The 14,440-nt window shown below is 42.7% G+C and overlaps 1 protein-coding gene across 1 annotated transcript; it reads left to right on the top strand.

The window, feature by feature from the left end:
* Nucleotides 1–1,047: 1,047 nt before the first annotated feature.
* On the top strand, nt 1,048–9,490 carry LOC110516175 (zinc finger protein 501). Its single transcript, XM_036947943.1, has 2 exons — nt 1,048–1,586; nt 7,784–9,490. Exons 1-2 carry the CDS (start codon nt 1,334–1,336, stop codon nt 8,926–8,928), a joined length of 1,398 nt encoding a protein of 465 aa, XP_036803838.1. The 5' UTR covers nt 1,048–1,333; the 3' UTR covers nt 8,929–9,490.
* The last annotated feature ends 4,950 nt before the right edge of the window (nt 9,491–14,440 follow it).

Raw genomic sequence — 14,440 nt, 5'->3', positions numbered from 1 at the left:
ACAGATCTCTGGCTTCAGCCTCTTGTGAATTAGAAAGGAACGTTGGCGGTGCACAGTTCAGATGCTTTGTCACGCCCTGATCTGTTTCACCTGTCTTTGTGATTGTCTCCACCCACCTCCAGGTGTCACCTGTTTTCCACATTTAGTCCCTGGGTATTTATACCTGTGTTCTCTGTCTGTCAGTTCGTCTTCTCTTATCAAGTCAACCAGCGTGGTTTTGCCGTGCGCCTGTTTTTTCCCCCTCATCTCTGTTTTGCTAGTCCTCCCGGTTTTGGCCCTTGCCTGTCTTGACTCTGAACCCGCCTGCCTGCTGCCGATTCTGCCTGCCCTGACCTCAAGCACGCCTGCCACTCTGTACCTCCTGGACTCTGACCTTGTTTATGATCCTTTGTCTGTCCACGACCTGTCTCTTGCCTGCCCCTTGGATTATAATACATATCAGAGACTGTAATTTTGCCAAAATTACATAATTACTCCTGTCTAAATAAAATTATTCAAAACACTTAAATAGCTGTGGATTGTTTCAAACCAAGGCCTATGCTATTGGGGAAGCCAGCAGTTTGCACGTGTGGAAACAGGCCTAGCTGTTTACTGGGGCCCCTCCTGTTCAGCCTCTAAAGTAATGATCTGCCTTCTGTCTGTACTGGGTCTGAAGTACACATGTATGCAGATTATACAGTGATATGTGCATGCAAAGAGAAACAACAAGCTGCACAAGAACTCACAGCAGAAATTGTCCCATGTTACAAAGTGGCTCAGTGACTCATGTTTGCGTCTCCTATAATGTTTTACACGTACGGAATTGTTTGATTACAGAGGCAGCAAAACTGTACTTCAATGCTATGATAATGCTATGGCCCCCTCCTTTAACATACTGCTTGACTAGTTGGGCCCAAGCTTGCTGTACAACACTGCAACTCATTGTCTGTCCATAAACAAACTATCTTGTGAAATACATGTACCCATGTCGTGTATTCAAGTTCTTAAATGGGAATAAAATAAACTTGTCGCTGAACTGCGTTACCCACTCCAGTCAATAGAGGGCGATGTGCGTCTTGCAGGCGAAGCTGCAGGTGTGACGTATAATCTAGTGGACGGGACGCTTCTTCAACAACAGCTAGTTAAGCCTCTTCGGTAGCTTGCTAGCCACCATAGCCGAAACATTAAAGCTCTTTATACACTTTCTGTGTATATTAGCCTCTGTGTTTTAAGCAAACTTATGTTGTATAGCTAATTGCCGCATTTAATTTCATTTTACGTTGTTAGTAGTCAGCTAGCTGGCTTGCTAAATTAGCTCAGCACTAATGCTAACTAGCTAGCTAGCATCCCGACCATGAACTCACTAAACTACTCCCCCCTTGCTAAAGAAGAGGTCTGCTGGACGGAGAAAAACACTCTCATGAAAGAGGAAGAGGTCACAGTGAAAGAGAAAGAAGTTAAGGTGAAAAAAGAGGAAGAAGACTTCAGAGTGAAAGAAGAGGATTTTATTGCGAAAGAAGAGATAGAACAGGAAGTGTTTGGATTGAAGGAGGAGGGCGAGATTACTGTCACATTGGAGGAGGAGACTGGAGATCTGATTAATTCTAGTGAGTATTGTCTTAAAAACAGAGGCGCAACCTCTGCTGTTGTTGAATCATTGTGCGGTTTTTAAGGTGCATTCTACTGTAGTTCTACACTTGGAAATGTTGTTCAGTACTGTAGGAATCGTTAAAGCTACAAAGCTCCATTAGTAATGGATCAAATGCTTCCCATATCTCTTCATGCAGCGCTTCGTTCAGTTTAAATACTCGACATCCCATGGACTCAGTAAATCCCAAATATAATGTAACTTTTTTTGCTGGTTTAAAATATCTCGAAATTAATTTGCCATTTGGGTCACATCCAATTGATAAAACTGTAGGTTTTACGAATTTTAAGTACAGCAGCTTTGTTTACAAATTGTAGGTCAGATTTTTCAAGGTAATTATGACGCAAAGGCCTATTGATCGTTCCTCTCGCGCACGTTCTATCCTTCTGCTCCATCCACGACTACAGCAACACACCAACAATACATAGGCCTATATCTAACTACATCCCTCTCATTGCTAAGGAGACTCATTATAAATGAGAGTTGAGTGATGCAAAAAAAAGCTGAGAAATCTTTTCTTCTTCCGTGGGGTTTATCGTCAGTTGGCATCCGACGTTATGGTGCGTTACCGCAACCTACTGTACTGGAGTGTTGGCCAAAGACAGGGAGGAACTAAATCTACCTGCCAGCCCCATTGCTCTTAAAAAAAGATAACAAAAATATTTGAGACTATATCTAATGACGTTCACTCAATATACTATTCATTTCCTGTATCCTGTAAACGTAGCCTGCGTGGTGGTATGTCAGCAGGTACAGTTGTAGTCGGAAGTTTACAAAGTTTACAAACTTAGGTTGGGAGTCATTAAAACTCGTTTTTCAACTAATCCACACATTTCTTGTTAACAAACTATACTTTTGGCAAGTCAGTTAGGACATCTACTTTGTGCATGACACAAGTCATTTTTCCAACAATTGTTTGCAGACTAATTATTTCTCTTATAATTCACTGTATAACAATTCCAGTTGGTCAGGAGTTTACATACACTAAGTTGACTGTGCCTTTAAACAGCTTGGAAAATTCCAGAAAATAATGTCATGGCTTTAAAAGCTTTTGATAGGCTAATTGACATCATTTGAGTCAATTGGAGATGTACCTGTGTAAGGCCTACCTTCAACCTCTGTGCTTCTTTGCTTGACATCATGGCAAAATCAAAAGAAGTCAACCAAGACCTCAGAAGACATTTTGTAGACCTCCACAGGTCTGGTTCATCCTTGGGAGCAATTTCCAAAAGCCTGAAGGTACCACGTTTATCTGTACAAACATTAGTACGCAAGTATAAACACCATGGGACCACGCAGCCGTCATACCCCTAAGGGAGGAGACGCCTTCTGTCTCCTAGAGATGAACGTACTTTGTTGCGAAAAGTGCAAATCAATCCCAGAACAACAGCAAAGGACTTTGTGAAGATGCTGGAGGAAACAGGTACAAAAGTATCTATATCCACAGTAAAACAAGTCCTATATCGACATAACATGAAAGGCCGCTCAGCAAGGAAGCCACTGCTCCAAAACCGCCATAAAAAAAGCCAGACTACAGTTTGCAACTGCACATGGGAACAAAGATGGCACTTTTTGGAGAAATGTCCTCTGGTCTGATGAAACAAAAATAGATATGTTTGGCCATAATGACCATCGTTATGTTTGGAGGAGAAAGGGGGATGCTTGCAAGCCGAAGAACACCATCCCAACTGTGAAGCACGGAGGTGACAGCATCATGTTGTGGGGGTGCTTTGCTGCAGGAGGGATTGGTGCACTTCACAAAATAGATGGCATCATGAGGGAGGAGAATTATGTGGATATATTGAAGCAACATCTCAAGACATCAGTCAGGAAGTTAAAGCTTGGTCGCAAATGGGTCTTCCAAATGGACAATGACCCCAAGCATACTTCCAAAATTGTGGCAAAATGGCTTAAGGACAACAAAGTCAAGGTAATGGAGTGGCCATTACAAAGCCCTGACCTCAATCCTATATAAAATATGTGGGCAGAACTGAAAGTGTGTGCAAGCAAGGAGGCCTACAAACCTGACTGTTACACCAGCTCCGACAGGAGGAATGGGCCAAAATTCACCCAACTTATTGTGAGAAGCTTGTGGAAGGTACCCGAAATGTTTGACCCAAGTTAAACAATTTAAAGGCAATGCTACCAAATACTAATTGAGTGTATGTCAACTTCTGACCCACTGGGAATGTGATGAAAGAAATACAAGCTGAAAGAAATCATTCTCTCTACTATTATTCTGACATTTCACATTCTTAAAATAAAGTGGTGATCCTAACTGACCAAAAACAGGGAATTTTTACTAGGATTAAAATGTCAGGAAATTGTGAAAAACTGAGTTGAAATGTATGTTTGACAACAGGGCCAGTTAACTTGCCCACTCTAGCTAGCTAGCTGGCTAACACTATCAGTTTACAGAGTCACGTTAAACAATAAATAAATACAAATTCGAAATATACTTTAGGATGAATCATTAGTTTTTTTTAATGCTTCTGGTCTAACAGCGATTAATATTTTGATTTATTTCGTTGCGATGGTCCGCGGTGGTTGTTGCCCTGCATGTGAATGGTGTGAAGGCACTAGCCTCTTTAACTAGAGGGACAACTGGGGTACTCGGTGACAAACTACAATATTCCGGTGGCTGTGTAAAGCCCTTTCATTTTTTGAGTTATGAGTCAATTCCAGTGTTACGGGCATTACCTTTGCATGTGTAGTATATGGAATGTCCTGTGTGAAACTTACAGAGGGGATCCACTATATACGAGGAAATGTGGATAGCCACGTTAGCGTCGCCCTTGTGTGGGTGCTGGCAAACACGGTAGATTGGCTGTTAATACCTAGCGCTGTAGATTGGCTGTTAATACCTAGCTCTGTAGATTGGCTGTTAATACCTAGCTCTGTAGATTGGCTGTTAATACCTAGCGCTGTAGATTGGCTGTTAATACCTAGCGCTGTAGATTGGCTGTTAATACCTAGCGCTGTAGATTGGCTGTTAATACCTAGCGCTGGAATCTGACACGAAGTCGCAGTGTATTTGCAGAATTCTGGGCAACCAATCACAGTGCTTAATGGATTGTCAACAGTCGTCAAGTCCGACACGTCAGACAAGCTCACCTTTCAAATGCATGAAAGCCAATGAGAACCATGGAAAAACTTCTCGAAATGTATGTTAGCTAGCTGTATTATGAATACAGCTATCGTCTGCTGTCCACCACAACATTCCAGAGAGTTCTCTGATTAACAAGCGTGTTTAATTTGATTGTGTATTAAAAACACATTTTGAGATCAATGTGAGGGGTTTTCTCCTGTAGTATTTTATAATTTACCTTTATTTAACTAAGAACTAAGAACACATTCTTATTTACAATGACGGCCTAGGAACAGTGGGTTAACTGTTCAGGGGCAGAACGACAGATTTGTACCTTGTCAGCTCGGGGGTTTGAACTTGCAACCTTTCGGTTACTAGTCCAACGCTCTAACCACTAGGCTACCCTGCCGCCCCTACGCTCTAACCACTAGGCTACCCTGCCGCCCCTACGCTCTAACCACTAGGCTACCCTGCTGTCCCTACTCTCTAACCACTAGGCTACCCTGCCGCCCCTACACTCTAACCACTAGGCTACCCTGCCGTCCCTACTCTCTAACCACTAGGCTAACCTGCCGCCCCTACACTCTAGCCACTAGGCTACCCTGCCGTCCCTACACTCTAACCACTAGGCTACCCTGCCGCCCCTACACTCTAACCACTAGGCTACCCTGCCGCCCCTACACTCTAACCACTAGGCTACCCTGCCGCCCCTACGCTCTAACCACTAGGCTACCCTGCCGTCCCTACACTCTAACCACTAGGCTACCCTGCCGTCCCTACACTCTAACCACTAGGCTACCCTGCCGCCCCTACACTCTAACCACTAGGCTACCCTGCCGCCCCTACACTCTAACCACTAGGCTACCCTGCCGCCCCTACACTCTAACCACTAGGCTACCCTGCCGCCCCTACGCTCTAACCACTAGGCTACCCTGCCGCCCCTACGCTCTAACCACTAGGCTACCCTGCCGCTCCTACGCTCTAACCACTAGGCTACCCTGCCGTCCCTACACTCTAACCACTAGGCTACCCTGCCGCCCCTACACTCTAACCACTAGGCTACCCTGCCGCCCCTACACTCTAACCACTAGACTAACCTGCTGTCCCTACGCTCTAACCACTAGACTAACCTGCCGTCCCTACACTCTAACCACTAGGCTACCCTGCCCCCCAGAGGGGAATGGGGCCTCCCGGGAAAATGTTGTCCGGGGTTACAACAGTAATCAAGGGGTTCAGTGCTTAGCGAAGGGTAAATTGTTTGTAAGACTTTGGCAACTGTGTATTTACAGGCCTGGTCAACTGTGTATTTACAGGCCTGGTCAACTGTGTATTTACAGGCCTGGTCAACTGTGTATTTACAGGCCTGGTCAACTGTGTATTTACAGGCCTGGTCAACTGTGTATTTACAGGCCTGGTCAACTGTGTATTTACAGGCCTGGTCAACTGTGTATTTATAGGCCTGGTCATCTGTGTTCTGAAGTTATCGGAGGTCACTTCTTGATTCTATGTTTAGCGGAGATCTTCTCTGAAGAAAGTGAGGCGGAAGGGATTTCTTAGCAAATTGCGAGAAGACAGTATTTCTGCTCATAGATTATATACACGTATAAACTACATATGGACACATTCGGCCCGAAGCAGGAAGTTTAAAACATACTTACTAGTCGCCAAAGTTCCAGAGCATGTCTCTAAGATGTTTTTGGGAAACCTGGCCCTGGTCTATTCTCAGATGTTTTTTTATAAACACACTTATCTTTCTATCTAAAAAAAACACTACTGTCATGTATGAGATCCATTTTCCATGATAATGGTGTCCTGTTATGTCTGGTGAAAACCAATCACTGCATTCCACAGCAAGAACCTCATAGCAACGGTCTTGGTGGTGGAGACCTCGTTTTCCTCTGCAGTAAATAGCTCGTCCTGTAGGACGGCGTTGGTGTCCGCCACTTGACTGGCTTTCATTTGGTAATCCATGATCGTTAGAAGCCCCTGCCACATACGCCTCGTGTCTGACCCTCTGAATAACTCCTCAATAAGTCTTCAACATCTCAAATTTCGAGACTGACTACTATCACATGGACAGACTGACTACTATCACATGGACAGACTGACTGCTACCACATGGACAAGACTGACTGCTACCACATGGACAGACTGACTGCTACCACATGGACAAGACTGACTGCTACCACATAGACAGACAGACTGACTATCACATGGACAGACTGTCTACTACCACATGGACAGACTGTCTACTACCACATGGACAGACTGTCTACTACCACATGGACAGACTGGCTACTACCACATGGACAGACTGTCTACTACCACATGGACAGACTGGCTACTACCACAAGGACAGACTGTCTACTACCACATGGACAGACTGACTAGTACCACATGGACAGACTGACTAGTACCACATGGACAGACTGACTAGTACCACATGGACAGACTGACTAGTACCACATGGACAGACTGACTAGTACCACATGGACAGACTGACTAGTACCACATGGACAGACTTCATTAGTGTGTTTGTGGGGAGCATGCTGTTTATTTAGTCAGGCTGTTTATTTAGTCGGGCTGTTTATTTAGTCGGGCTGTTTATTTAGTCGGGCTGTTTATTTAGTCGGGCTGTTTATTTAGTCAGGCTGTTTATTTAGTCAGGCAATGCCCACATTATTCTGATATATTTTAGAATGTTAATTATGTTAAAGTCAATGCATAATACCATTGGGTGGTTCTATTATGGGACACAGGCCAGGTCATTATAAATTATCCCATTTAATTGAGGGAAAATGTGGTTACTATCACTGTTGTGGTTGTCTCACCAAGCTACCTTAAGATGGATGGACTAACAAGTTGCTCTTGATAGTGACCATACTATTCTCTTAAAGCCACACAATGTAAAATACATGGGTCATGTGAACAATGGAGCACATGCATCACATACTAAGAGCACTTGACTGTAAGTCTCTCTGGATAAGAGGGTCTGATAAATGACTCAAATGTATGTGGAGATTTCATTCAGGTCTCCCTGTTTTAACCACTCTGTTTATCTTTGGCAGAAGAGCGACCCGACTCAGAGGAACCAGAGACGTCTGAACCAGTGAGACGACACCACTGTTCCCAGTGTGGAAAGAGTTTTACCCATTTAGGGAGTCTTAAAAACCACAAGAGAACACATGCAGAGAAGAAGTCTTACAACTGCTCTCAGTGTGGAAAGAGTTTTAGCTGGTCTGGGCAACTGAAAGAACACGAGAGAATACACACAGGAGTGAAGCCTTACCACTGCTCCCAGTGTGGAAAGAGGTTTTTCAAGTCATCACATCTGAACGAGCATAAGAGAATACACACAGGAGAAAAAACATTCCAATGCTCTCAGTGTGGAAGGACATTTTCCCGATCAGGGGACCTGAAATCACATGAAAGAACACACACAGGGGAAAAGCCTTATCACTGCTCTCAATGCGGAAAGAGTTTTACCCGTTTAGGGAACCAGAAAATGCATGAGCGAATACACACAGGAGTGAAGCCTTACAACTGCTCACAGTGTGAAAAGAGTTTTGCGAAGTTAGGGAACCTTAAAATACATAAAAGAATACACACAGGGGAAAAACCATTCCAATGCTCTCAGTGTGGAAAGACATTTTCACGATCAGGGGACCTGAAATCACATGAAAGAATACACACAGGGGAAAAGCCTTACCACTGTTCCCAATGTAAAAGTACTTTTAGCTGGTCAGGACAACTGAAAGAGCATGAGAGAACACACACAGGAGTGAAGCCTTACCACTGCTCCCAGTGTGGAAAGAGTTTTAGAAGGTTGGGGTCCCTTAAATCACATAAGCTGTATACACACACTGGAGAAAAGCCATGTAACTTCTCCCAGTGTGAAAAAAATAAGTATGTGTCATTAGGGGACATGAAAAAGCCTGAGAGAACACACTCTGAAGAGAAGCCTTTCCAGTGCTCTCAGTGTGGTAAGGGATTTTTCCAGTCATCGCATCTGAAAGTCCATAAGAGAATACACACAAGAGAGAAGCCATTCCAATGCTTGCAGTGTGGAAAGAGTTATACCCGGTTAGGGAACTTGAAAACGCATGAGATGACACACACGGGAGAGAAGCCGTTCCAATGCCGTCAGTGTGGAAAGCGTTTTACCTGGTTAGGGAACCTGAAAATGCATAAGGTGACACATAAAGTTGGCTAGCCTCACCTCTTTTCCCAGTGTGAAAAGGGTTTTGTTCATTTTAAAGAAAGACTTGAAAGAGCATGAGAAAGTACAAACACAGGAGGAGAAGACATACCACTGCTCCTCATTGCCCAAATACACTTTCAGAGGACCTGAAATCACATGAGAGAAAAGAGAGGCTGTGTTCTGACTTATGTATTTGATTAAGACTTTTTGTTTTTGGTTGTTGACATGAAATCCTAATTGTATATATAAAATCATACTCACAATTAGACCTACATTTGTTTTTCTATTTTAACCTCCAAATATCTCAAATCGGATTTAATCAAATGAAATGTGTATTTCACTTTGATTATAGACATCGATTGAATGGATGCAAATGTGGATGTTTAATTTGATGATTTGGATATTTCAAATTGTAAATTAACAAGTAGATTAATATAATTCAGATTTTCTTTATTCTAACCTTGAAACCTCTTTAGTTTAGTTGTTGTTGTGTTTCGTTGACTTAATGTGTGTACTAGTCATCAAGGAATATGAAAATGTTGTTCTGATAATAACACTGGACATTAAAAACATTCAATACCTCCATGAATGTTCCCATCAGTATTATTCCACTATGTCAGAATAAAACAGGTGATGATTATAAAAAAAGGACTTGATTAATGCAACAGTTTTTTTTCTGAATAGTGTAGGCTGTTGGTCTGATGATGGTAGTGTGGTGCTGGGGAGTAGTTCTCTAGAAGTTATAGCATGTGTGTGAAGGTGCATTAACTCTGGAGAACCTTAAAGGTGAGCAGCACAATCTGACACTTGATACTAAACAGGAAGTCAATAGAGGTTGAATAAAACAGTTAGCCAAAAGAGGTGAGCAAACAAGAAGCGTCCTAAACAGGAAGCCAATAGAGGTGAGCAAACAGGAAGCTTCCTAAACAGGAAGCCAATAGAGGTTGAATAAAACAGTTAGCCAAAAGAGGTGAGCAAAGAGGAAGCTTCCTAAACAGGAAGCCAATAGAGGTTTTATAAAACAGGGTTGATGTTTTTTTTTTGGTTTGAGGTCTGGAAAGAAGCCTTACTGGGATTCCTGTCAGCAGTAGTGAAGAACGACCTGATTGAAGAACGACCTGATTGAAGCGATGTTACGCGACACCGATTGGAGCGATGTTACGCAACCTGATTGGAGCGATGTTAGGCGACCTGATTGGAGCGATGTTACGTGACCCGATTGGAGCGATGTTACGCAACCTGATTGGAGCGATGTTAGGCGACCTGATTGGAGCGATGTTAGGCGACCTGATTGGAGCGATGTTAGGCGACCTGATTGGAGCGATGTTACGCGACCTGATTTTATGTTCCTTCAAATGAGAAAGTGCTCATCTAGTTCTGTGCACTTTTAGAGCCAAAAAGCAGAAGGTCTGGTTTGCTGCAATTACGTTTAACTGCGTCCGTCTTTTGATTGCATTTAGACAGTCTGTCAGTCTGGTTCTCAGTGTCCTCATATAGACAGTCTGTCAGTTTGGTTCTCAGTGTCCTCATCTAGACATTCTGTCAGTCTGGTTCTCAGTGTCCTCATCTAGACAGTCTGTCAGTCTGATTCTCAGTGTCCTCATCTAGACAGTCTGTCAGTTTGGTTCTCAGTGTCCTCATCTAGACATTCTGTCAGTCTGGTTCTCAGTGTCCTCATCTAGACAGTCTGTCAGTTTGGTTCTCAGTGTCCTCATCTAGACATTCTGTCAGTCTGGTTCTCAGTGTCCTCATCTAGACAGTCTGTCAGTCTGGTTCTCAGTGTCCTCATCTAGACAGTCTGTCAGTCTGGTTCTCAGTGTCCTCATCTAGACAGTCTGTCAGTCTGGGTCTCAGTGTCCTCATCTAGACAGTCTGTCAGTTTGATTCTTGAAGTCTCAGTGTCCTCATCTAGACAGTTTGTCAGTTTGGTTCTTGAAGTCTCTGCCAGTGTCCTCATCTAGACAGTCTGTCAGTCTGGTTCTCAGTGTCCTCATCTAGACAGTTTGTCAGTTTGGTTCTTGAAGTCTCAGTGTCCTCATCTAGACAGTTTGTCAGTTTGGTTCTTGAAGTCTCAGTGTCCCCATCTAGACAGTTTGTCAGTTTGGTTCTTGAAATCTCAATGTGAGTCTTTGTCCTCACATATATTTATGTCAGCAGCATAAAAATGAAAGTTCAATCCAAATCTTCAGATTAGTATCTGAAGCCCTGTATAGTAGATATAAATTATGTTTTTAAATTCGCAATCATTTAAAAAATGAGCTGAACTAATCAATTAACACACGCTTCTCTTTGTATGTCTCAATATAATGTTATTTAATGAAAGAAATAAAAAAAAATAAACTGAAAGTATGCCAATAAAATGTACTTTTATTTTGCAGTCAGTACAAAGTCCCAGAGGAGAAGTTGATCGTTTCTGGGATATCATTTTCAAATCTAGAATAATACTACATTCTTGCCAGAGGGGTCTCCAAAAACACCTGTACACACATAGTGACGCAATACACATATAGTTACCCAGTGCAGGTTTACATTTGCTCTACACTAAAAGCATTGTGAACGTGGCTTTCAATTACTCTTCAGTGAATTTAGCCTACTGTTAAATAACGAAACGGTGTTCATTTTGGAGCAATAGCCTTCTTAAACATGCTTACTTAAACGAAAAACATTGGTCAACAATAGAAGATACAATAGTGTAGTATTGTATTCACAGGGGGTAATGGTGTAGTATTGTATTCACAGGGGGTAATAGTGTAGTAGGGTATTCACAGGGTAATGGTGTAGTAGGGTATTCACAGGGGGTAATGGTGTAGTAGGGTATTCACAGGGGGTAATGGTGTAGTAGGGTATTCACAGGGGGTAATGGTGTAGTATTGTATTCACAGGGGGTAATAGTGTAGTAGGGTATTCACAGGGGGTAATGGTGTAGTAGGGTATTCACAGGGGGTAATGGTGTAGTAGTGTATTCACAGGGGGTAATGGTGTAGTAGGGTATTCACAGGGGGTAATGGTGTAGTAGGGTATTCACAGGGGTAATGGTGTAGTAGGGTATTCACAGGGTAATGGTGTAGTAGGGTATTCACAGGGGGTAATGGTGTAGTAGGGTATTCACAGGGGGTAATGGTGTAGTAGGGTATTCACAGGGGTAATGGTGTAGTAGGGTATTCACAGGGTAATGGTGTAGTAGGGTATTCACAGGGGGTAATGGTGTAGTAGGGTATTCACAGGGGGTAATGGTGTAGTAGTGTATTCACAGGGGGTAATGGTGTAGTAGGGTATTCACAGGGGGTAATAGTGTAGTAGGGTATTCACAGGGGGTAATGGTGTAGTAGGGAATTTGTGGGGATAATGATGTAGTAGGGAATTCCCAGGGGGTAACGGTGTGGTAGGGTATTCACAGGCGGTAATGGTGTAATAGGGTATCCACAGGGGTAGTAGTGTATTCACATGGTGTAATGGGGTATTCACACACATATACTTATTTTCCACCATAATTTGCAAATAAATTCATTAAAAAATCTTACAATGTGATTTTCTGGATTTTTTTCCCTCATTTTGTCTGTCATAGTTGAAGTTGAAAATTACAGGCCTCTCTCATCTTTTTAAGTGGGAGAACTTGCACAATTGGTGGCTGACTAAATACTTTTTTGCCCCACTGTAGTGGATCATTAGCATCATCGCTAACAGCTACACATCGTGGATCATTAGCATCATCGCTAACAGCTACACACAGTGGTAGACAATCAGAATCATCGCCTTCAGCTAAACACAGTGGTAGACAATCAGAATCATCGCTAACAGCTACATAGTGGGAGACAATCAGCATCATCGCTAACAGCTACACACAGTGGTGGACAATCAAAATCATCGCTAACAGCTACACACAGTGGTAGACAATCAGCATCATCGCTAACAGCTACATAGTGGGAGACAATCAGCATCATCGCTAACAGCTACACGTAGTGTAGACAATCTGAGCGCCACAGGCATTCCTCTCTGTTTCCTCTTCAGGAAGTAGAAGGAAAATGCAAAACACTAATTTAACAACAACTTGCAAGCAATGGGCTTAGTGCAACAACGCCAAATGTTTTTATGCAAATGATATCACCAACCAAAAAAGGCAATTAGGAGACTGGAAGGGCAAAGGGGCATTTACTCTGCACAGGTAAAGCCGTATCTGTCCACGTTTGGCAAAGTGGGCACTGCTTCATGTGGCTACTCACCTAAATAGCCCATATGCCACTGGATGAGAGAAGTTTTAATTGTTTTTTGGCAGAATTATGTGCTGTGTTATTATGTGTTGTTGGCGGTGCGTCTTGGTCAATTGAGCTTGGAAAATGACGCCCTTCTCAATCTGCCTAATGGGCAGGTCAGCCTTGGAGGAAACTATTGGCTGTAAGAAGTAAGAGAGAACATCACATCTGGTTGTTTTTAAATGATTTATTTTCTACATTGAAAAATCAGCCTCAGAAATTTCAGGCCAAATAAATGCTTCACAAAGTTCAAGTAACAGACACATCTCAACATCAACTGTTCAGAGGAGACTGCGTGAATCAGGCCTTCATGGTTGAATTGCTGCAAGGAAACCACTACTAAAGGACAGCAATAAGAAGAAGAGACTTGCTTGGGCCAAGAAACACGAGCAATGGACATTAGACCGGTGTCCAAATTGGAGATTTTTGGTTCCAATCGCCGTGTCTTTGTGACACGCGGTGTGGGTGAACGGATGATCTCTGCATGTGTATTTCCCACCGTAAAGCATGGAGGAGGAGGTGTGATGGTGTGGGGGTCCTTTGCTGGTGACACTGTCAGTAATTTATTTAGAATTCAAGGCTAACTTAACCAGCATGGCTACCACAGCCTTCTGCAGTGGTACGCCACCCTGTCTGGTTTGGACTTAGTTGGACTATCATTTGTTTTTCAACAGGACAATGACCCACCACACCTCCAGGCGGTGTAAGGGCTATTTTACCAAGAAGGAGAGTTATGGAGTGCTGCATCAGATGACCTGGCCTCCACAATCCCTCAACCTCAACCAAATTGAGATGGTTTTGCAGGTGAAGCTGTTTGAGAGAATGCCGAGAGCGTGCAAAGCTGTCATCAAGGCAAAGGGTGGCTATTTGAAGAATCTCAAATATAAAATATATTTTGATTTGTTTAACACTTTTTTATGGTTACTACATGATTCCATATGTGTTATTTCATAGTTTTGATGTCTTCACTATTATTCTACAATGTAGAAAACTGTCAAAAAAAAAAAAAAAAAATCAAAAAAAATTGAATGAGTCAGTGTTCTGAAACTTTTGACTGGTAGATATATAGGTATATATATATATATATATATATATATATACTGGTCTATATATAGTAGAAATAGGAGGAAGGGAAGCGCTACTAAGGTACACAATAGTACATTTTGGTAGATAGAAGGTGCTCTTTGGTAAAAGGGGTGAATTGGTCATCAAAAAGAAAGGAGGACCAGGGCGCTCTTCATATAATTGATTAAAATGCCTTTATTAGTATGGCA

The sequence above is a fragment of the Oncorhynchus mykiss genome, chromosome 17, assembly GCF_013265735.2.
Source record: "Oncorhynchus mykiss isolate Arlee chromosome 17, USDA_OmykA_1.1, whole genome shotgun sequence".
Lineage (NCBI taxonomy): Eukaryota > Metazoa > Chordata > Actinopteri > Salmoniformes > Salmonidae > Oncorhynchus > Oncorhynchus mykiss.
The sequence above is the reverse complement of the archived record's forward strand: the minus strand, read 5'-3'. Positions and strand labels throughout refer to the sequence as shown.